Source organism: Podarcis gaigeae, assembly GCF_964106915.1.
Source record: "Podarcis gaigeae genome assembly, chromosome: 8".
NCBI classification, from domain to species: domain Eukaryota; kingdom Metazoa; phylum Chordata; class Lepidosauria; order Squamata; family Lacertidae; genus Podarcis; species Podarcis gaigeae.
Window position 1 is genome coordinate 46,717,273 of NC_139684.1, and position 25,465 is coordinate 46,742,737.

General features: G+C 41.7%; 1 protein-coding gene across 5 annotated transcripts in view; it reads left to right on the forward strand.

Moving 5' to 3' along the window:
- The window catches only part of CDH8 (cadherin 8), a 228,030-nt gene that overhangs the window by 68,058 nt on the left and 134,507 nt on the right, over window positions 1–25,465 (forward strand). For 4 of the 5 annotated variants that reach the window (XM_083752335.1, XM_083752336.1, XM_083752334.1 and 1 more), the window contains one exon: window positions 14,402–14,696. In XM_083752335.1, coding sequence (XP_083608461.1) covers window positions 14,402–14,696 — 295 coding nt within the window. Of the gene's footprint in view, window positions 1–9,215; window positions 9,305–14,401; window positions 14,697–25,465 lie in introns of those variants that run through there. The other variant, XM_083752337.1, reaches the window with a different exon arrangement.

The following is a 25,465-nucleotide window of genomic DNA, read 5'->3' on the forward strand; positions in this document are numbered from 1 at the left end:
GATGCAAACTTCATCACTCTATACTTCATGATGCTAAAACGGCAAATCAGTGGTTTGGTAGTATTCTTTTCGGGAACAGTATAGATTTTAATTGAGAAGGACTCACCATATTGGCAAACTGTGTGCAGAGATTTTGAAAAAATAGGAGTTGAAATGAGACCATCAAAATTGAATCATGATGCCCACTGTGAGGAGCTTAGAGTTAGTCATTTGACCTTTCTAAAGGAAGCAGAAGAATCACAGAAATCACACTTTCTGAAATTGACTAGGAGGCAAAAATGTGTCTAAAAATCAACAGCTGTTATTTATCTATTTTGTTTTGTTTTCTTCTCATGGTTTTCATGAAGCTTAAGGAATCTTTTTAGAATGTTTCTTATTCAGTTTTCTCCCTGGGTTTTGGAATTGCACATTACAGAGTCATAGAATCATAGATTTATATATCATATAGATTTATATATCTACTACTGAGCTATGGGCCTTCCATGAGCTACAGCCTTCTCATAGTACCTGGAGACACCAATATGGTGAGCAGGGATTCTCTAAGCCTGTCATTCAGTTGGGCTATTGCTTCCTTAACTAAGCATCTTGGGGTCTGCAGGATTCTGAACTGGATACGGTGTCTTTCAGTACTGGAAGAGATGTGGCCAGATTGGGTAGAAGCTGTTAATTATTGCCAGTTTGGGTGGGGCTAAAAAGCCCCTCTCACTTTAGACGACGTCCACTCACAGTTTTTGAATTGCTGTACAGCTCCTTGTTATGTTAAAAGTTCAGAAACCTGAGGTCCTAGCTAACCCAACAACACACATCTCATCTCTTTATCCTGGGTGTGGGCTCAACTGCAATCCCAGGAAATCATTCTATATTACTACTCCGCCGCCTGTGTTCTTAGGCTCAGATTGATGAGTTTTAAAACTCAATCCCTTTTCTGTCCCGATTTATTATTTCCTCCTCATTTCAAATATAATCCATGCCCATTTCACATGCCTTTTGGAATCAATGTTGAAGAAAATAAGGGGATGGTAGAGTAGAGAAATGAGGCTTTGCAGGGTTCTGTTGAGCCTCATTGCTTTGTAATCAGTTGCAGCTATACACTACCTTGAAGAGGATTATTGTCCTTCTCAGCTTTCTTTTCCTCCAGGCTTATACCTTTCCAGAAGAAAACCTATCCAGCAGCTAAGCTAATGCAGCTGATGCAGGTAATTTCAGGTAGAGCCAATGCACATGTACAGATTCAGAAATCTGTCATGTTCAAGCATCAAGGGGCATGATTTCAGCATTACGTGGGACGTGCAACAAAAAGCTGTGGCTAGTGTGTGCTCCTGTCTGGAGTTCTAGCCATGCCCTTTTGAGAATACACCACCCGCTTCTTCACTGTTTCCTATTTCCCCCTCCAACAGTCAATCAGCATTGCATATCAATTGAGCATGCTCAGGCCTCAATAGGATGTTTATGGGCTTTCCTTCCCCTTAGGGGTAAAGCAACTGCTTTTTTTTTTTAAGTCCTCATGAAAATTCACCAGCATTTTAGTGCTAGTTTCTCTGAAAATACACTTATTAATGCAATCTTGCCTAATACACGCCTTTTTGCAAATTGCTCCCCCCCCATGTAATGCATTTTGTATATTATTTTCAGTAATATGTTCATTTTTATGCTCACTCTTCCCTAGCAAATGCATTATTTGTACACATTATCTGGCTAGAGAACTGCATTGCCAAATTTGGAGAATTTGAAGGATGTGTGTGTTATTTTCCAAAAATTAGAATTAGGTAAGTTTACCTTAAAATGTTATCCAAATCAAATTTCTGCCCCATCCCTAAACATAAGGGAATGAGATGACTGCCTCAGATAGTAAATGTGGTGGGCCTTAGAGGAGGCAGCCCTGACTCATAGAATCATAGAATTGTAAAGTTGGAAGGGACGTTGAGGGTTATCTAGTCCAACCCTCTGCAATGTAGGAATCTTAGCTAAAGCACTCGTGACAAATGACCACGCAACCTCTGTAAAAACCTTCAATGAAGGAGAGTCCAACAGCTGTTGAAGGAACTTTCCTAGTATCAAAGTCAAGCTGACCAGTCAGTAGTTCCCCGAGTCTTCTTTTTTCCTCCATTTGAAGATGGGCACAACATTTACCCACCTCTACAGGGACCTCACCTGTTCTCCAAGATTTCTCAAAGATTACAGTCAGAGACTCTGAGATTACATCTGCAAGCTCCTTTGGGTGCAGCTCACCAAGCCCTGGAGATATGAATACATTTAAAGTAGCCAAGTGTTCTTTTACCACCAGGGGTTGGCATTTTTTTTTTTTTAGCAGTGGGCCCGTCCACTGTCCCTCAGACCGTGTGGTGGGCCGGAGAAGCGGCACCAGAGGGGGGGCTGAAAGAAGAGGCAAAAGGGGCAAGTAGTCCTCCTACCCACCCCCACTCCCACCCCCAGCCACTGCACTTACCTTCCCAGAGGCTATTGCTGCCACCACCACCACCGCTGCTGCTTCTCATGGGTAGGCAGAGCGAGCTCATCCACTTTGCTGTCTGGCCCACAGGAGCACCAGGGCGGCAGTGGCAACGGGAGGAAGAGGCCAAGCGGTGGTGGCTCTGCCGGCAACAGGAGGAAGAGGCTGAGCATCAGTGGCTCTACCAATCAAACCCCGTGCCTGGTTTACCTCAGGGCAGCATGGGGACATTTTTGCTAATCTAACACCACTGATGTAAACCAGGCATGGCATCTGAGTGGCAGAGCCACTGCCACGTGACCTCTTCCTCCCGTCGCCATCACCGGGAGTCTCAGCTTCGTGGCGGGTTCTGGCTTCACGGCATGGGCCAGATTTAGGACCCAGGTGGGCCTGATCCAGCCTGGGGCCTTAGTTTGCCAACCCCTGCTTTCCCACCATCACCAGATTAATTTTGGGTGAAGACAGAGGCAAGCTCAGCCTTCTTTCTGTCACCCAAAAGCATTTCTCCATCTTCTCCATGCTGAGGACCTACCACTTGCTTATTCTTCCAATTGCTTCAAACATAGCCTAAGAAAACTTTTATTATTATTTTTAACCTCTCTTGCAAGCTTAAGCTCATTCTGGGTTTTGGTCCACCTGACCTTCTTCCTGCAACTGGTGGCTACTAGTATATACTCTTCCTTCAGGATTTCTTCTTTCTTCATTTCTTATATATGCCCTTCTCACATCTCAGCTCATCTGTAAGCTCTTTATGCAGCCACACTGGTTTGTTTAGATGCATCCCACATGTCTTTCTTGTTGGAACTGTCTGCATTTGTGCCTTCAATATTTCACTTCTATATTATTATTTATTTATTGCATTTATATCCTACCTCAAATTGGCATACACACTTCTCCCTTCCTGAATTCATCCCCACAATAACCCTGTGAAGTAGGTTGTGCAGAGAGGCAGTGAATTTCATGGCTGAGTGGGACTTTGAACCCCTGCTGAAAAAGATCAGATATTATATTATTCCTTCTGCTTTCAAGGCAAGGATTATACTCTTCCTTAGCTCTCAGCACTCAAGAACGTCCCTTCACAATGTGAGCTAGCTCGGAGACTGGTCTGTTAGACCAGTTGCTGTCTAAATAGTGATTAGTGAAGCACTTTGATGAAAGACAATGAAACATTTTCCATAGCCCTGCAATGGAATCCCTCCCTCACTGAACATGCAAATCTTGATGTGAAAAGCAAAACTGACAAAAATATCAGCCCAGCTCTGTTACAAGCCATAATGAAATCCTCTCTGCATTGTGTAGCCCAGTCTTTTCCTTCACACTGCCAGAAAGTCACCTTCCCAGTGGCTTTCAGTTTTCGCTGAGATAACGGCTGCTTAGTTGATGTTTATATTTTCAAATTCAGGATGTGTTTGGCAGCCAATTGCTGGGTGATCTCTTCTATTTGGACTGTCAGCTTGGCACATTATGTGGTCTTAAATAGAGCACTCACCTCCTGTGCGCTCACACACTGCAATTTGTGCCGTGGCACCATTATGTCTCTATCTTTCTTGTCTGTCCCCAAATTGCTCTTTTCCTCCAATCTATTAGGGTTTATTTGATAATGTTGCATAGAAACAGCAGTGACATTCACTCGCCTACCTGTATTCAGATTCAGATTGTAAGAAACAAGGTATTTTAATATATCGTCTCTAGCATCCCAGCAGTTCATTGTACATAAATTGTAGTATCCTTGGAAAGCATCCTTGGTGGAACAGCAAGTAGTTGAAAGCACAGCATCGTGGCAGAGTTCCAATGTTTGGTTGCAGCGCTGCAAAGCTCTCGCTATTGAAATTTACACAAGTTGATAGAAATGTTTTTCCACCTTTGGCCAAGTAGGCTTTGTATGTTTTCATTTGTTTTCATTTTTGAAATGCATTTGCTGTGCTAGACCTCCATTTAATGAATTTATAAATGTATTGTAGTGCAATCCTACTCAGAAATAAGGGTGTGAATTTGATTTAGTTCTCATTTAAAGGCAAACATACTTATCACTTTCTAAACTGCAACTCAGTCATTCCATGATTTTTTTCTATGTGGTTCTCCAGCCAACTAATGTGTAGAAAATACTAGTATGCATATATTAGTGAAAATAACAGACACAAAAAAAATGTACGAGGAGACATTGCTTTGTAAAAATGTATATTTTAGGCAAAAAGTAATGGAAAAAAATGTGTATTAGGAGAAATCTGTCCTGAGAACCTGACAGAAAGAGAAATGGACAGAGTCACCCATGCATACACTGAAATTTCTTTGAATTCAGCTGGACTTGCCCAAAAGTAAGTGGGGTTTAGATTGCAGCCTAAGCTCCCTTTTTATGGGGTGAAATAACCAACCCTTGAAAAGTAATTTTTAAACATAAAAGAAACCAATAAAATAATATTATGAAAATAATAAAAGCCAAATGGGCAATTATTTTTGAAAAGCCATGCCCCTTCGTCCCTTTGCTGTGATACACAAAACAAGCAGCTTCCAAACTACTGTTGGTGGAACACATTTGCTTGTGTTAAAATAAACTAGATGAAACCAGCAAAATCAGCAAGCTATTGTGAGTGCTTATGGAATCCCTTTCAACTGGATCCTCCCCTGAATTTTGCAGTTCCCTATTTCTTGCATGACTTCTGAATCAAAACATGGTGGAACATAATTCATTTTTGGTTGGCTCCAGGAGGAATGTTGCCCTTGGGTCCTGCTTTCAGGCTTCCCAGAAGCATTAACTTGGTCCTGGTGAGAACAGCTCTCTGGGCTAGATCCAGTAGGCTCTTCTTATTCACTTATGAGATTTAAAGAGGCCACAGTCTTGGAAATTCTTAGTAGGGCCAAATAGCAACCCACTGTTAAAGACACACACACCCCCCACACACACATCCAAAACTGTAGAATTGTTTGCTGTTTGGCCTCAGTCAGGTGCATTTCGGGGCTGAAGACTTTTTAATATCCCTATTAATGTCTACTGTGGACTTCTTTAACTTAGTTTAAGGCTTTGGAATAAAGTCTCCTAAATTGGTTGAATCCCAAAATGAGACAACAAAAGGCCAATATCCTGAGAAAATGTAGATAAGCATCACCAGGAGCATAAAGCATAGATGCAAAATATCAAGTCCAATAGAAAATCATTGAATAGTATTGGCAGGTGCATTGGGGATGGGCATAGCTCAGTGATAAGGACACATATTTTGCATGCAAAAGGTCTCCGGTTTAGTTCATATGATTGAGAAACCATCAATAACTGTTGCCAGTCAATGTGGGAAAATATTGAATGAGACAAATCAATGATCTTACTTAGTATAAGTATCCCCAGCATGGATGAAACAAATGGGAGAATGTCACTGGGAGATAAGGGAGATAAGGGAATCAAACTAATTCAGTGCCTACTCACATGTCAGTCTTGTAGCTTAAAATCACTGTAAATAATGTTCCCTGGCCTTCATGTTTGCTATCCCACCTTCCTGCACTTGGGATCCTCTCCCCTCCCCCCGCAAAGAAGGGGGGCTTTATAAACATTTTTCTCTGCTTACCAATTCTTTCACAACACACACACACACACATATGTGTGTACATAAAACCACATATGTATAACAGACTATTTTGCATACGACATGAGTCTATTTCATGTTTTATGTACAATTGTTCAATATATTGTTATTATTTTTAGAAGTCTGGTTCACTAGGCTGCATGTGGGCAGCTGTAGGGGATGGGGGAGAATTTTATTCAATTCACATTTAAAGGTGAACCAACCTATTTCACATTTTCAAAAATCAATACATGGATGGAAACACAGTAATACTTGTGCTATCTTTAATTCTCATTTGAATTGTATGAAAGTCAGTTGAAAGAGAATTCAATCAATGTAGGGCCACTGCAGAAAAGGTACTTCCCCAAATGCTCACTAACCCAATTGGTTGCACCAATGGGCATATAATTTTGAATATGACCATACAGTGTTGTGCATGGTGTAAAGAAGGAGGAGAAATTCAGTTCATGTGTGAAGGTGAACTTACCTAATTTTCACTTTCTGAAACAATCAGAGAAGCAAACACAGCCATGCTTCCAAAAAATTGAAATTCTCTGAATTTTGCAATGCAGTTCTCCAGCCAAGGAATGTGTACAAAAACCATAGAATCATGGAATTGTAGAGTTGGAAGGGACCCCAAGGATCAACTAGTCCAACCCCCAGCAATGCGAGTATCATAGTTATAGAATCCCTGAGAGATGGCCATTCAACCTCTGCTTCAAAAACCCCAATGAAGGAGAGTCCACCTCCTTTTGGGGTATATGGTGGAGTAAAGTGTGCAGGCTCATCCTATGTTCTTATGTTGTTAGCAGAATTTGATGTATTTGCCCATCTGTTTGTGGTTGTTCTCATGCATTATGTGGGCATCAGTTGAAGCCAGTTCTTGAGCAGGTATGTGTACACCTGCTTGTGTGTGCACAGTTGTACATTTCTTCCCCAATCCATCTAGCTATGCTCTAGAGAGTGTGAAGGTTTACACTTCAGTGCTATTAAAAGGGCCAGCGGGTCCTTGAAGGAAACAATAGATCATATTGAATTGAAGTTGCAATTGCAATAGAAATTCTTCCGTGAGAATAAATGAACTGCCTCTTCTCTTGAATGCTTATACTGGTAAATGATCATTTAAACTGTGGGTCATTGATGAACACATCCATCATCCTTCAGGTGTCACAAGACACCAGTGGCACTAAGATAAGTTCTCTTTGCCACCTAATGGCTTTTCATCTATCTAGCAGAAACAGAAGTCACACTGGACAAATAATAATATAAAAAGATGGCTGGGGAAAGGCTCACAGCAAGAGGAAGGTGTGACAATTACTAGAAGCAGTGGTGTATATAAATGACTGCAAAAAGCCGCTGACTTCCCTCAATATTTAGAAAGTGAGCTGGGGCTTATTGGCATTCATAGAAAATTGAGAAGGAATCCAGGGAGCTAGAGGTGTAGTGTCTCTGGGCTTGCTGAATGTGACCTGTCTCCAAAATGCAACACTTCCCAAGAGGCCTGAGAACTAGGGATGAGAGAATACATCAAATATGAGTCCTCTAAGTGTCTCATTTTCCCAGTCTTCAGTTCACATAGGCTTGCAAGGATAAAAAAAGTCCTCATGAAAATTCACCAACGTTGTAGTGCTGATTTAGCCTAATAAACACAGTTTTGTATGCAATTTAGCCTTATAGATTTTTCTTGTAGAGCAATTCCCCATAATATAAAGTATCTTTGCATATTATTCTTCACTAATATATGCATTTTATGCACACTTTGCCCCACTACATTCATTTTTGTATACATTTCTTGCAAAATTCAGAGAAGTGCAAATTTTGAAGGATGGTGTGGTTTTAGTTTATGTATTGTTTCAGAAAGGGTAGATTAGGTAGGCTCATCGTTCAAGACAAGCTGAAGAAATTGTATCCCCCATCTCTATGCAGAACACTGGGATCCACTATATATTTTGGGCAATGTCCCTCTATATATTGGGTTTGTTTGTTTCATTTTAAGTATCCAGGATGTTCTGGATGTACAACTTTCTAGTTTAGTTCAGTATAACTAAGAGACAGATAGGACTATAAAAATGGTTAAGGTACTGATGATCTGGACACCCAAATTGCCATGCTTGCATACCCAAGGCACCCTGATCTCCAGATTTGGGGGAGGACACCTGAAAATAGGTTATTCGTGTGCGTTTCCTTTCTAAATGGAGGACTCAAAATATAGCCAAAATGGAATTTTTGTAGGCCATCATATGCCCGCCTTCTAGAGTCTTGGGGAGATGGGGAAAATAATGAGTTGCTGAGTTTCCTGAGCAAACTTTGTTACATCCAAAAAGAACTTTCAAAACAATAACTACAGTTCAGTTCTTTCTCTGCAAGCTTACCTTAAGACACAATCAAACATTGTGGAGCTCTGAACACATATTTCTATGAGTATATTTGTTTATGCAATTACTCTTGTTCATTGCTTGATTTTAATCATGCGCTTGTGATGTACGCAGGCAGGAAGTGATAAATATAAGTGTAACTGTCATGACAACTCCCTGCTCTCAAACATAGACACACATTCATTACTGCAGAATAACAAATAAGACTTGTGTATGGTATACACAACATTTACATTTTTATCAAGTCCATTGATCAGGGCTGGATCCCTGAGGATCCAGCATGATTAACAATTGCTGAATGTATATGGCTTCTGTGAATCCCACATACTGTATATGGCTCAGTTTATTCCGTCCATCTCCTGTTCCCTTCTAGTTTAATCCTTAGCAGACTAGTTGGAATGAATATGACTAGAATATTATACAGCTTCTACCAGTGTGCCTTAATTCAGGGATGGGGAACCAGTGGTCCTCCAGGTGCTATCGGACTCCTGCTCCCATCACCCCTGATGGTTGGCCATGCTGACTGGAGCTGGTAGGAGTTGGGAGTCTGGTGACATCTGGGGGGCCATAGGTTGCCCACCTTTGCCTTAACTGAAAGGGATAGTTGCACAAAAGAAGGCAGGAGATAAGCATTACCCACAATTCATTCATCTGGTGATGAATTAGTGGTGTCAATATTTGTTAATGAGGGAGAAGTGTCAGAAAGGGGGAGAATAAGAGTGTCAAGGGTGGTTTAAGACTGGTTGGCATAGAGACACTGTTCTAGAATAGATTATGTCTCCACTCTTGTACTGTGTCTCCATGACAACCAGGAGCTCTGTAGGAACAAAGGTCTTACAGAGGCTTATATGATCTCCATGGGATCAATGCTCAAAGCTGAGTGGTGGTTGTTCTGCTGGTTTGTTCTAAGTTCCACACAGAAGCCCCAGGTTACATTTTCCAAAAGCTAAAGGGTCTTTATTTCTTATTTCTAAGGACACCATTTCTGTCCTGCTTTCTTTCTGAAGTAGAACAGTAGGGTGACTATAGTTGTATAGTGTGTAGTGTAGACTATAGTTGTATAGTGGTTTGCTGCATCTCAAAAAGAATACTCTAGTGCTGGAAAAGGTTCAAAAAATGACAACTAAGATGTTCATGGGGGGAAAGTGACTCTTCTATGCAGAAAGGTTATAACATTTATGGCTTTCCAGTTTAGAAAAAAGGCAAACAAGAGAAGACATGATAGAGATAGAGATAATTATGCAAGGTGCAGAGAAAGTAGGAGAATATACTTTTTCTCCCTCTTCCATAATGCAAGTACTCAGAGTCATCCGATGAAGCTGAATGTTGGAAGGTTCAGGACAGACAAAAGAAACTGCTTCTCCACACAACACATTGCTAAACCATAAAATCTGATCCCCAAAGCTGTAGTGCTTTATAAGATCCCACAAGTTGGATGGTTTTAAAAGAGGATTAGACATCTAAAGAGCTGATTCAGCACTTGATAACTGCCGTGTGGGCATTAATTGCCAGGGAATGGAAACATATGGTACAGTAGTGTTTGGCAGTTTGTAATCAAGGAAATGTGGACACATAGACTAAGGTTAGCTCATGGTCAGGGCAAACCAGACTTTTCTATTAGTACAAGGAAGCTCTCTGCCAGCAACCTCCATGTAAATCTGGATAGTATGAACTATCTCACCATTTTCTTCATACTTACCCGGCTCACATCTGATGAGTTCTCCTGGAGGAACGCAACAATCCTACTGTGAATACACAAGTAATAACTGATTTACCTTGATATCCTCTCATCTTCCATCTCCTTTATTTTATATAAATGTATTTCTTTTATTCACTGTAATTTGTCTTTGTGGGTTTTTCATGAACATGTGTTAAAAATGTAATAAAGATTTGTTTTATTTTAAAAGAGAAAATTAGACAAAATCATGGAGGATAAGACTATCCGCTGCTACTAGCCATGATGGCTATGTTCCATCTCCACTCTTGGAGGCAGTATTCCTCTGAATACTAGTTTCTGGAAATCACAAGTTGGGAGACAGGTGTTGCACTCAGGTCCTGCTGATAGGCTTCTCATCTGCATATTGCTGGCCATTGTGAGAACAAAACACAGAAGAAGATTGCCCTTTGGTGAGATGGAGTGAGGCTCTTTTGTTGAGTGATTTCACCCCACTATAACATTGTAGCCCCATTCTCACTGAAATGATCATCCTTGTCTGAATGTATCCCTTCAGGCTTTGATGAACGCTGCTATAATGGAATGTTCCTCCATACAAAAATAATGAATAAATCACTTCACATGGAAAACTAGAAATCAGCCTTATCCTGGATGTCTACTTTCATATGTCATGCCCTGTCCCTGCTGGAGTATCAGTATCAGCCAACCCTTCTGTCCCATCAATCTTGAGAAGGAGTTGAGTGCTTATTTCCCTAGGACTGATTCTTGCCTCCTTACACTTTGGCCTCATTTGTACTATACATTTAAAATAGTCTCATTCCATATTAAATAGTCATGGCTTCTTCCAAAGAATAATGTGAACTGTAGTTTTGCTAAGGGTGCTACTTGTCTACTGTACAAAGGTAACAGTGTTCCACTTAACTTTTGCTTCTGGCCACACCTACCACTAGTGTGTGGGTTGCCTGGAAAGGAATGTAGCTGTTGGGCTGAAAAAAAGATTCCCCATCCCTGATATAGCCATATAATGAAAGCAAACCAACTGAGGCATATAGGCGAAGAACATATGATGGATCTACAAATAAGAGTTTGCACAGGTTTCAGGAAGACAGTTCTTTTGAATTTCCAGAATGTTTTAGCCTAGGCTGAGCACTTTCCTTTGTAATAATGTTACTGATATACTGTACTTATAAAGTTGTGTGTGTGTGTGTGTGTGAGAGAGAGAGAGAGAGAGAGAGAGAGCACGCATTCAATTAGCGAGGGAGAATGCTGAAGTTATAGAGAACAGATTTACACACCACCTACTATTTGAGAAGTCTCTGCAGTGGAAATTCACATTCATTTATCCTCTCTCCATCATTCCTCACGGTCCCACATAATTATGAACTTAATGATCTTTAACCTTGACATGAGCAAAGGGTTCTGAATCTTGACAATTGCTTTACATACTCATACATATTTGATAGAACTAAAGAAATGTTTCTTGGGGGATGAAATTGCTATACTTAATGACTTCAAATATATTTAGCTTTTGTTCTCTGAAAAAAATAGCACAGATTTTAGGAAGGGTGATGGCGACAAATGATGGCCCATGTATGGAGCTAATCTACCCATCTTGTGTCTTAGCCTAGGCCATCTATTGTAATGTTTCTGTATTAAAGATAAAAAGCACATGAATGTTTCAAATAGCTGCCTTGATGATCTTTGACTGCCGCCAGCTGCTATAAAGAAGGGGAAGAAAGATTTCTGTAAACATCACATTTATCATTTACTTTAAACTAGAGAAAGCATGATTACCATTTTTTGTCTGGTACTAGTATTTGATGGAAAAAAGAGGGAAAATATATATTTAGATTTTTTGCTCTTTGCAGACCTAGAGCCAGTGACAAATGAAGGTTATCAAATGAGCAGTTTGTACTTTTTTGTTATTTCATATCCACCATCTCATATTTTAAGCAGTTCTCTGTGATTATATGAAATATGTGTGTATGTATTTCAGAAGCATCTCTTGTATGGAAAAAGGCTTTGTTTTGGTTCTGGTTTAGTTTTTTTTAAAAAAGACCTTGGGCATGTTGCAGTTAAATCGGTACACCAGGGATGGGAAACATGTTTCAACCTGAGGGCCACAAATATTTGCAGTATTGTAAATATACAAAAAAAATTCAATTCAATAAAAAAGGAAGAAAGGTTCCAAAACAGACATTAGAGATCATCTTGAACCTTGAATTGCTGCAATGATCCTTTGTGAGTATTACATAATGTATCTGTATAAGTAATTTAAACCACACACCTTGGACAGCCTTATGGGGGCTTCATACTGGTGATGGATAAGGCCAGAAGCAAAGTTAGGGAGAGAAGAATGAAAGTAAATTTCACCATTGTACAGTAGACTAGTTTCTACACATGCATTTCTCTAATTCATCCAGGCTAGCAAGAAGCATTATCACTTAACCATCCAGCCATAAACACGCAAGGAGGGTTCCCACTCAATGCTAATCCATTTTGGAAACCAAACTGGAATGTTTTGATTCTGTATTCAGTGTTCTTCAAATTTGGATCCCCAGACGTGGACAGACTACAACACTCATCATCCACAGCCAGTTTAGTCCAGCAGAAAAGATGATGAGAATGGTAGTCCATCCAAATCTGGGGTCCCAAGGCTGAAACACAGTGCTGTATATTCTATTTGTACTGACATAAATTGCTATGTGCAGTGCCAACCTACTGTTGTGTTTTGTATTTCCTTTTTCATGGCAGGAACAAGGGAGGAGGATATAAATGGTTATGATACTTATTTAACTGTCCTTATAAAGGAATCTTTTTTGGGGGAGGTGCACAACCTCTTTCTTGAAATCATAATAAGAAAATTGTCGGTACTTAATAGTTCTGTGTGTGTGTGTGTGTGTGTGTGTGTGTGTATACATGTGGTTTTTATATATAAAAAAAGTCTAATTACACTTCTGATTACATTTTGTTTGATTAGTATGCATGCAAATAGTCTCTCTTTCTGTATTTAAGCTCTGATATGGATCAGTAGCGGCTGGATGAAAGAAAAAACCTCTCTTTGTATGCATTATATGTGTGTTTAGTGGCGGAAGAAATGGACTGGGATCGTTTGCCCACAGCAATCCATGTTCTGAATGTTGTGGAGTAGGTTCCCCTCCCCTGCTCATGAAAAGACTCATGAGATGCCATTCTGGGATAAAGGTTGTATTTATTGAAATTTAACAAATTGGGGTATTGCAAGCCAATTTACCAAACTAACCCAATTCAGAAACTACAGTGTTAGTGTCATGGACTGTCTGAATACAGAGGAGTGGTGGGAGACACCAGCTGGGAAACCTCAAAGGGAACCCCCAGAGGAAGAAGGCTCAGAGCCAGGGGATTGGTGGTGGGACAATGATGAGTGGGTAGAGCAGGGGGATTCCGAAGGGGGGGGGTCCGCTCCAGGTACCATTCCAAAGGGCGGTGACAAAATGCCACCCCCGATAGGTGGCACCCCCGGGGGGGGCGCGCCATGCCCCCAGGGATGAGTGCCATGCCCCCTGGGAAGAGCGCCGCTCCAGGTAGCAGAGCAGGTTGCTTCTCCTCTGGGTCAGAGGGAGAAGAGGGAGTGGACTGGAAGGAGGAGGTGTCAGAAGGTGAAGAAGTAACAGGGTTTAGTGAGCAAGAAGAGGCTGTGGCAGAGGGCTGCCCAGATTCAGAGGCAGGAGAAGAAGAGGATCAGGAGACAGAGATGAAGCAGGCTGCTGAAAAATCTAGGGAGACTCTTCATCCTGCTGCGATCAGCTCCTCTCCTCCCTCCTCTCCAATGTCTCTTCACATTGAAGACAGAACTGGCAGTAAACTTTAAACTCTATCTTTTACTTAAAATCAACAGGCATATATGGACACAACTGAAGCAAGCAAGCTAGTGAAAGAGTTATTAAAACAGCCAGTTCAGGAAGGCCGCTTTGCTTTCTTTTTCCAGGCACACTATTTAGTGGCTGATTTTCTCACAGTAACATGGACATTAATTAAAGGCTATTGCTTGTTCCAGTTTTGATAACCTTCTGGTCAGATCACTGTAGTGCGTTAGACACAGGGCTACTGCATTCACATGGCAGTTTATTCCATTTTCACAATGTTAAGTTCCTCATTCTGTATCATGGTAGCCTCCAATTGTTGTTGGATAACCCTCCATCATTGGCCAGCTGGCTGGAAATACATCTGTAGGTCACCATGTTGGCTATGCCTGATTTAAATAAAACAAATCCATAAACCTAAAATGAAATGTGTGGCAGTGCTGATGCAGAGGCGAATTGCTTTATGTCTTTTTAAAAATGATCACTCAATAGCTTCTTTGTCATTTCAGCTACACACAGACTTGGACCCTGGAATCAGCAAGATCAAGTACATCCTGTCAGGTGATGGAGCTGGTACTATCTTTGTGATCAATGACAAGACAGGGGACATTCACGCAATGAAAAGACTTGACCGGGAAGAAAAAGCTGAGTATACGTTGACGGCCCAAGCTGTTGATAGGGATACAAACAAACCTCTGGAGCCTCCATCAGAATTCATCATTAAGGTCCAAGACATCAATGACAACCCCCCCGAGTTCGTTGATGGCCCATATCATGCAACGGTTCCTGAAATGTCCATCGTGGGTATGTATGAGAGTTCCAAAGTACTTTGCAAAAGATACTGTGTACATGTATTTCTCCACTGGTTTATTTAAAGGCACCCTTTTAGGACCAAATCCTCACAAGGCAGTTTCAATCATTTAAATGTATAATCACAATAAAAAAACAAAGCTTCTATAAATCATGTATGTGCAGCACAGAAAGCAGCATAAGAATCTATAACAATAAAATAACTACAAGACAAAACTGGCAAATGTATAGCAACATCTTACTTAGTAGAACATTCAAAGAAATAAAATAATTCAGCACCAGAACTATTAACAGCAGTGAAATATTGTTATTGAGAAGAAGAAAAAGCTATTTGGAACAAATGCATCTTTAATTTTCATTTGAAGCCTTACAATGATTGGGTTATGCAAAAGTCAGTTGAAACAGAATTCCTTCAACATTGGGCCACTGGAGAAAAGGCATTCTCCTAAGCACCCATTAACCCAATTGCATTGCCCCAATGGGCATATAACTTTGAAGATGCCTTTACAGTATATGCATGGTATAGGGATGGGGAGCAATTTGATTCAGTTTACATGACAGTATACATGACTTACCTATTGTTCACTTTCTGAAATAATATGATAATCAAAACACAACCACCCTTCAAAATTTGAAAAACCCTTTATTTTGTAATGCATTCCTCCTGGCAGGGAATGTACAAAAATGCATTTACAGGTGGAAAATGTGCATTGAAATGCATACATAGTAAAAATAACATACATAATGCATTATATTAATGCAAAAATGGTATATTAGGCAATATTGTATGCAACAGTGTGTATATTAGAATAAATTACCACTAAAATGCTGGTGAATTTTCATGCAGATTTTTTTTTTAAATTGCCAAATGGTATGGAACTGTGGAGAACTGAAGATTGGGGGGAAATAAGAAACTCAGAGAACCCAAAATTTGGATATTCATCCATCACCAGCAGGATGTGGATGGCCCTTTAATTACTCTGGTTCTAAACTGTTTAAAGGTTTAGTCAAAACTAGCAATGTATCAACCCTGAGCAAATGGTAGATGAACATAACAGTGTTTGTTTCATTTCCCCGTCTCTTACTTACATTTGCAAATCCATCGTTGACTAAAGCAATATGTTTAGCTCCTCTGGATGATGAGTGGTTGGCTAGACTGCAAAGTCTTTTGTGCAGAACACATGGATTACATTTATATTCCAATCATAGTGTTGTGGTGCAGACTTGTGCTGCTGCAGCAGATTCATCAAGATTTGTTCCAACACGCCACTATAATCCTATTGATATTTGGTTGATGTTTAATTATCTGTTTGTGTGCATTCTTCTACACAGATGCACCACTTAGGATATGCGGCTACATACTTATCTATTTCCCCTCTTCCAACTATAATTAGCAAGAGACACGAAAAGGAAAGATGTTGTGTCTGGGAGCGGATGGTAAGGTCCTTGAGTGGATTTAATCAATTAACTGTTTGAATGGAGAAGCAGCAAAGCAGAATGAGAAGCTCTGAAAAGCAAGAGAGGAGTAAGGGGTGTGTTGCCACTAACTTTTCAAACAGCAGTATAGAGGTCTTGTAACTCAGAAGAGCTACAAGCTTTGCATAAAGCTCCCATTCCAGTCCTTGACATCTCCTGTTAAAAAGATATGAATGCTGGGAAGACCTCTGATTAAGGCTGCTGAAGAGTATAATGTTAGTGGAATAATTATTATAATTTGTAGAGATGCCCACCACTGAGGGGGAGTGGTGGCTCGAGGAAGCAGAAGTCAGAAAATTTTGCTTTCCCAGGACACCAAGGCAAAACTCATCACCATGGAGGAGATCTAGGTGTGGTTTCAGGAGACTGTGGAGCAGGCATCAGGACTGATGTCAGAAATGTCTCCTTTGGTGTCATGAACTGGCAGGAAAATGGGGAGGAGAGAGAGGAGGAAGAGGATCCCAGTGAGGGGTGTAGCTGGGATTGGAACACACCAGAACAAGCTGCTGATGGGGAAGGAGAGACTGGTGAAGGAACTACTCACTGGGTGACAGAGGATGATGAAGGGATGGGGGTCAGTGCACAGGGACCAGAGCAGCTGACCAACCACCAGAACCAGAGGGGCCCCTGTCTCCACAAACATGGGCTCTGAGGCACAGGGAGCAGCAGGTGGGGCACTACAGGAGACTAAGGCAGGCAAGGGCCCACAGCCAAGCTCCCTTGCTGGCCAGATGGCACTTACTAGCTCTGGGAGGAGATGTGTGATTCCTCAGCTAGAGTAGGCTTGGAACAGGAGAGGGTCACATGCCTCGTCAAGCCTGGATGCTGTAATTAGCATGCAAAGTACAAAAGGGCACAGAGCTGAGGTGCTGTGTTTGCTCAACTGCCCATGTTGATGGACCTCACCTTGCATGATCCAGGATCTTTGTGGGACTGTGCTTTGGACTGGACTTTGGACATATGCATTGACCCTAGACTGGGGACTTGCTGCCAGGTAGGCCAGGGTTTCAGGACAGGAGGGCTCAGAGCGGGAAAGTGAACTCCAGGGCCCACAGGAATAGAATCCACCTCCTTGGATACATCCACATATTGGATCCATATCTTCCTCAAAGTTACATTTGCTACGGGGCTTTCCCCCTGAGGAATCCTGGTCTGAGGCCATGCCATAAATCAGGGTCAGTTGAGGTGTGTGTGTGTGTGTGAGAAAGAGAGAGAGAGAGAGAGAGAGAGAGAGAGAGAGAGACCAGCATCCTGTGGGGCATGCTGATGTCAGCTGTGCACTCTGGTAGGCATGCTGATGTCAGAAGCATGTATGCAGCATGCATGGCCCTGGGCACCCACAGTCTCGAGGCCAAGCCAGTGGGCTTGTGTGAGGTTATTAAAGTACAGTGGTACCTTGGGTTACAGCTGCTTCAAGTTACAGATGCTTCAGGTTACAGACTCCGCTAACCCAGAAATAGTACCTCGGGTTAAGAACTTTGCTTCAGGATGAGAACAGAAATCGTGCTCCCGGCTGCACGGCGGCAGCGGGATGACCCATTAGCTAAAGTGGTACCTCAGGTTAAGAACAGTTTCAGGTTAAGAGCCGACCTCCAGAACAAATTAAGTTCTTAACCCGAGCTACCACTGTAAAAGAATTGAGAAATAAAATTACTAAATCATACACATGTGCATCATGAGGGTGCATTACGCTCACACTTCACAGAGAGACACACAAACAAATGTGAGAAGTCTCTAACTAACTGGAGAGTGTTTTTCTTTTGGAACTGGCCAACAATGTGACTTTTAGTAATTTCTATAAAGCTGTCAAGGCAAGATGCTCATAAATGTTTACTTGGAAAAGAGCCCGGGCACTTTATTGCCACTGTTGCGTCCTGTCAGGCTTCTGGAAACAATAGACTGCCCTATTGCAGTTTTTAAAAAACCAGAACTACAGCCGTACACATTAGTGTAAGAGGCCAGAACTGTCATTTTGCTGACAGCCAGTACAATTGGTTGTACAAAGCCATCTTCCCTTCTAACTGGAGTGGGCCCAGGAGCGCTTTCGGAGAGAAGTTTAGGCTGGCTTGTCAATTACAAGTGCTTTTGGAGGTTTGATGTCTTTGCTCCTTTAAATCACTTCTGCGGAAATTGGCAAAGGCCTTCACCACCACCGTGTCAGCTCCTATGACCCAAACATAGGTTCAATATGTTAAGCTCCTTAATTATACAGCGAGGCGAACATAGCAAAGGCCTGGGGTTGAGATATTTCTATTTTTGCCAGCTTCTTGGCAAGAGACTGTAAACACTCACATGAACCAAGATGCTCGGGGATGTGAAGACAAAACAAACAAATGGTTGGGACGCTGGACTAAAATGTTAATAAAGTCCATTCTTCAAAGCACTTTGTATGCAAGGTAGGGCTTAGGGTACAGGAACATAGGAAGCTGCCTCATACAGAGTCAGAGCTTTAGTCCATGTAGTTCATTATTATCTTCTCTGACTGGCAGCAGCTGCCCAGAAGCTGGAGATTGGGCCTTGTGCAAGCAAGGCAGATGCTCTACCACTCTACCACAGCCCTTAAGCTCTATCAAGTTCAGGCACCTGTTTCCACTAGCAGCCAGAGAGGTGCATCTCAAAAGCCTTCTCTCACTGTATCCTAGCAACTGACATTCAAAGGCATGCAGTCTCTGACAGGTAGCATATAGGCATCATGACTACAGTTTTATAAACCATCATCTTCTACTGTATTTGTATAGTATTTGTATAGTATTTGTATAGTATTCTACTGTATTTGTATATATTTATGCACACTTTAGAACACTGACCAGCATTCTCACATGTGCAGGGAGCCTCCGCAAGCGATCTGCTCTCTGAGAGGTGAACCAGATGCCTTTGGGAAGCCTACAAGCAGGTTGCAAAGGCAGGAGTAACCTAACGTTACAGTTCTCCATCAACTGGCCTTCAAAGGCAGGCTGTCTCTTATCCCTGGTAGGGCATGTAGCCATCAAGACTTAGTACCTATAGTCTTGCCCCTTCTTTGTGGCGCTATGGGCAAAGAGGCCTGCATGAGAAAGGGTGTGTCTGTGTAAATAGACCATGAACAGAGCATTCCCCACCCCCAAACATGGTGTGTCCTACTTCCAGTGTTTCCTAAAGGTAAAGGTAAAGGTACCCCTGCCCGTACGGGCCAGTCTTGACAGACTCTGGGGTTGTGCGCCCATCTCACTTAAGAGGCCAGGGGCCAGCGCTGTCCGGAGACACTTCCGGGTCATGTGGCCAGCGTGACATCGCTGCTCTGGCGAGCCAGAGCCGCACACGGAAACGCCGCTTACCTTCCCACTGGTAAGCGGTCCCTATTTATCTACTTGCACCCGGAGGTGCTTTCGAACTGCTAGGTTGGCAGGCGCTGGGACCGAGCAGCGGGAGCGCACCCCGCCGCAGGGATTCGAACCGCTGACCTTTCGATCGGCAAGTCCTAGGCGCTGAGGCTTTAACCCACAGTGCCACCTGCGTCCCCCAGTGTTTCCTACTTCCAACCTAATACACAAGAGAGGCTCAAAGAAATAGATTTTATTCCTTCTTTTCCCTGTGAGCCCCACTTTTGAACAGCTGTTCTTAAGCAGCATGTGCATGTCCCATTGAATTACTTGGATTATGAATGACTGTAAAAAGCAGTTCAGTATAAACAGCAGTTCTACTACTTTGATTCAAGTTCAAACCTGAGTCTGTTACTGCTTTCGCAGTCCCCGTCCCCCCCAAATTGCTGCCACTTCTTTTCTCCCCTCTGCTTTTAGGCAACTGAAAGCCACTACATTTGTTTTACAGTAACAATAGCAACTGCAATACCACCACAGGCTATTTTATTATGGCTAAAGCTGAAATAAAGGGGAAGTTTGAATGTTCTCCCCAGGGAGGCTTGCCTGGCGCCTTCATTACATATATTTAGGTACCAGGCGAAAACATTTCTCTATAACCAGACCTTTGGTTGATTAACGTTCTATGACCTTTTAAATGGGTTTGTGGGAGGGGGGTTATTGGTTTATTATTATTATGTATTTGTCTTCTCATTTTGTATTTCTACATTGTGAAATATTATGTGATCTTTGGATGGAGGGTGGTATGCAAATAATAATAGTTTCAACCCTTCTGCCCATTTGTACTTGCAATGCCCTTTAAATGAGTAGCAGCTACTAAAAGGCATTAGTTACGATAACTATATAGAACTTCCAGGTTCAGAGAGAGGCTGAATACATACTTACCTGCTTAGAGCCCAAACTAGAATCACTCAGAGTTGTCCTCAATGTCCTGCTTTTAATCTAGATGTATTCTAGATCCTGGGTCTACAAAAGTGAGTGTGGTCACTCAATATGCCTTTGAAAACCGTACTGTTAATTAGGTTTCCCATGCCTTTTCCACATCCTCCAACACATTTATTGAGCAGATGTGAATACCTGCCACCCCCACCACCACCCCGTGTTGCTGGGACCACTTCCATCTGTTTTAAAAATGACACATTATGGGGTAATATAGAATCCATGTGCCTTGAGATTTTATTTTGAAAATGAAATTAGTCTGTGAAGAAGCACTTTCCAATGGCATAAAATATGCAATAGGTGCAGATTGTGTGTGGACTAGGTAGAAAAAAAACACTAATTTGCAGTGTGCATTGAATGAAGATTATAATGTCATGTGTGTGCAGCCAGAGTATTGTTTTAAATAACAGTGGATGTGGGAGGGCAAGGGATCAACAACAAAGGAGGGCTGTTGCTTTCAGAGACAACATCAATAATTGGCATCATTGAGCAGCTATCAGGGCCCCTATGACCTGAGATATCAAACTACTGGTGCCCTTTATGCTCTCCCCTAAACCCCCCCCCCCAAAGCTCTAACCTAATGCTTCACCTAGCCACCATTTTGATTGTCCAACCAAAGGCCCTGGCACAGTACCATTCTAGACCTAACTTCATGGCAATCCACAGAGCATCTCATATGACGCCCTGTTGCTGCTCACTGCTCTTCATTTCTGGCAGGTTAGCCTGCCAGGAAGGGACTCAACCGAATGCACTCTGTCCTGCGGTCAAAACTGGAGCCAGACTCTGTTTGCTTTCATAGTTTAGAAACAGGATGACAGACTAGGGTGTCTCCAAACTGCAACTGTATCTTTGTGGGGGAATCTTGTGGAAGTAAGTACAGTACTTATCAGGTTTGGTCAGTTCAAGTAGATTAAAGCAATCTGTTATCCTGATGCACCAAATCTACAAAATTTATTTATATTCCAGAAATGGGGTAAATAAATGGTAATTGGCCATTTCCACTTCCATGTCCACTAAAATTCTCCAACATCCTAAACGAATTCTTTGTCATATAACCACCTGACAAACAAATTGGAACAAATTCTCATTGAAGAGCAGGTATAATCTAACCTCTTGTGTAAGCTTTGAGCAGAGGGAATACAGGGGAAAAATGTCATTTTGAGGAGCCCTAGATCAAACCTTTGATGTGTTCTCATATTTTATCGAATATTTGGTTGCAGGGGAAGATGTTAAAATGAAAAACATATTGTTGACAGTCAAGAATTAGTCTTCATTGAGTTGTCAGGATCTCTTCCTCCTTCATTCTTTCCATTTTCCTGGTAGAAAATCCTGAATGACTTTTTTAAAAAAGAGAAAAAACGCTGTCAGTTTATACCTTACTTTGTTCAAGGTTTTTGTGCAGCAAAGGTTAGGATACATTTGGAAGCTTTCATGCCTTGAAGTTACGTTACGGTTCTGCATGCCCCAGAACTGGAGAAGAACTTGTATATGCTGTGAAGCCCTTAAGCAACAAAGATGTTGTACAAGCTATCTCATTTTTCGATAAGTGCACCAAGTTATAAGTGAGATTGAGGGGGAGTGCATTAATCTCTCCAGCTCTCCACAAATAAAAATGCTGAGATCTCAATGAAAAGAGGCATTTTATTTGTGGAGCGCTGGCGTGATTAATGCAGTTGCCCTCTATCTCGCATATAACTTTACACACTTATCTAAAAATGAAATAGCTTGTGCAACATATTCATTGCTTGAGGGCTATGCAGCAGCTATATACAAGTTCCGGGGCATCTGGAACTGCACTGTACCTCCAAGGAATTAATATTTACAGCACCTTCTCAATCTTTTTACTCCAGGGAAGCTAGATCAAAGGAGTTTTTCTTGTACAAATGAGGTGAAAATGTTGGAAGCTGCCCTATACCAAGTCAGACAATTGGTTCATCTGGCTCAGTATTGTCTACGCTGGCTGACAGTGGCACTTTCTAGGATTTCAGTCACGGTTCTCTCCCAGCTCTACTTGGAGATGCCAGGGATTGGACCTGGGATCTTCTATATGCAAAGCAGAGGCTCCACCACTGAGCTATGACCCTTGCCATGACAAGATTGATCCCTCCCATTTTACACCACACAGGTAAAGTGTATAAGGAAGACACAGTCCTTCTTTGTATTAAGATCATACACACGATGGCGATATGAGTGGGAGTAGAAATTTGAGTTTAACTCACCTAGTAACTCCCTGTAACAGGGACTACAAGCCCTGTTGCTTCTGTTCTGTAGCCAAAATAGCAGAAGGAGTAGGTATACTTAGGCATGGAGGAACCCCAAGGGTTGCAGAAATAATTCAAAACAGAACAACCCCTGGAGGAGGGGGTCCCAAAAACAGTCCAGTGATGACTGAGGACAAGCAACATGCCTGCCACTATGGTTTCATAAATTTACATTCCACCACAGAAATAGCAAACTGATTGAACACAGCCAACACTGAAAGAAGTGTTAGTGACCTTCATTAGTCCCTTCAATCTCTTTCCTAGTCCTGTTCATAAACTGGGAAAATAGGTTAGTTCTTGGTATGAGCTTTCGTGTGCATGCACACTTCTTCAGATACACATTCCACCACAGAAATAGCAAACTGATTGAACACAGCCAACACTGAAAGAAGTGTTAGTGACCTTCATTAGTCCCTTCAATCTCTTTCCTAGTCCTGTTCATAAACTGGGAAAATAGGTTAGTTCTTGGTATGAGCTTTCGTGTGCATGCACACTTCTTCAGATACACATGTGTATCTGAAGAAGTGTGCATGCACACGAAAGCTCATACCAAGAACTGACTTAGTTGGTCTTTAAGGTGCTACTGGAAGGAAATTTTTTTGTTTTGACTATGGCAGACCAACACGGCTACCTATCTGTAACTGGGAAAATAGGGTATTCTAGCTGATATTTCAGCATGGCAGCAAATATCACATGAGGGGTTCTGAAACTTATTGCTTCTGCCCTGAGCTCTTTCCAAAGGCTTCCAGCTTCTGAGGATAGAACTGGTTGAGTAGCATATATGCTTGAATATCTATGTCAGCCTCTTCCAACCCAGGGCCCTCCATATGTTTTGGGACTACAACTCCCCTCTGCCACAGACAATATTAGCAAGCATGAGCATTAGCACCAGGCAATGTCTGGTACAATAAGAGAGTAAGTTAGCAGTACTAAGTTGGTGTTTAATTACCCTGTGTAATTAGCAAACCTCTCCAAATTCTCTGTGTTCACTTTCTAGGTTTACATTAATATTTTAATGTGCTATATTTTCTGAGACCCTGTACTAAAAGGGCTCTAATACTGTGATCAACCTCAAATTAGCCCAAAGGGTAAACTGAAAGTTAGTAAAATAGATGATAATATAATCTCAAACATTATAAAATATGGTTATGGTGAAACAGTTGTTAAGAAAAATTGTATAACATCCTGTGCTTTTGTTTCACTGTTTGAACATCCTTTGCATAATCAGCTCCTTGAATTTGTCTACTGAGGAACTATCGGAACAGTGAGGTCAAAAATGCATCAAATTCTGCAGAGCTGTAATGAAAATATATGAGGTGGTGGTAAAATGAAACTCTTCTTTAAAATCATGGTGTGTGTAGAAATTTCATATTCAATGGAGAGATAGAACTGGGTGTCATCAGAAACTGATGAACTTCATTCCAATCCTTGGATGATTCCACTCAAAAGCTTCAGATAGATGTTGAACAGCATGGTGGACAAAATGGTACCCTGCAGGTCCTCAAAGGATTTTCCTGACATCGCCTCATAGAATTGTAGAGTTGAAAGGGACAATGAAGGTCATCTAGTCCAACCTCCTGCAATGCAGGAATCCTTGGCCTAACATGGGGCTTGAACCCAAGACCCTGAGATGAAGTCTCATGCTCATGAATCTGAGACAAATGAGCATTGAAGGTTTTAACATGGTGCCAGCCAAATAATGTTTGTCTAAAAAATGTTTGTGAAATCACTTCCAGAAAAATATTATTCTACCTGCCAGATGGAAGTTCCACTGGCAAGCACCTTGGGCCATTTAAAACTGATGTCAACAAGTAATTTGGGGTGGGTTGGAGGAGTGACATGTAGGTGACCATATAATGGCTGAATACTTCTACAAAGGGTGTGATGCACTTTCATTTTTTTTTTTTATTGCAATTATAAGGGAGGGATGGTATAGATTTAGTGAAAAGAGACAATGAATTTACTAGATAACCTTGCAACTCAACTTGCCTGGAACATGTTAGCCTGGCTTGCTGTAATGAAGTATCTCCATTGAGACCCCTCTAGGCCAAATTTAAAACTATCTTCTAAGGTGTAAGTTTCCATAGCAAAAGCTGAATATTTTTAGAGTTGCTTCATAACAACACACAGTGGTTTTAGACTGCCAAGCACTGTAGTTGGATGTGTTCAGAAAAAAGGAAACTCAGTTGTATGAAGTGGGCACAACGAGTGGTGGACCTCTGGGTCTCAAATTTCAGTGGCACCCAGTACATTGCCAAAATTCGTTGTGCCCCCTGCACTCCATTTTAAATCATAGTTGCAGCACTCCCTGCAGTGCCCCCAAGACACAACACCCAATGCGTCTGAACTGGTCGCACTCCCCTAAATCCAGCTTTGGTGCAATCCATCCATGAGTTTTGTGCACATAGACCTCATTCATATCAATGGGCTTTAGAGCTCATTTATACAAAGATTGCCATTGCTGTCAATAATATGGGAGCAAATTTGGAGACTCTCTGATCTGGAGAGTGTGGACTCTACACCACCCCCAATTTGGCCAAGGTGGCATCCCACCCACCTGCCCTGCATTCACCAGTGATATTTAAGGAGAAGGAATAGGGTTTTCTTGGGAGTCTCCTGACATGTCTAGTTAGCTGAGCCAACTTTTTTACCTACTCCATCCTGCATTTTATATCCAACTGTGCTGTAGTTAATTTGGCTAATTGTTGCACCTGTCTGGCACATAGTGTGG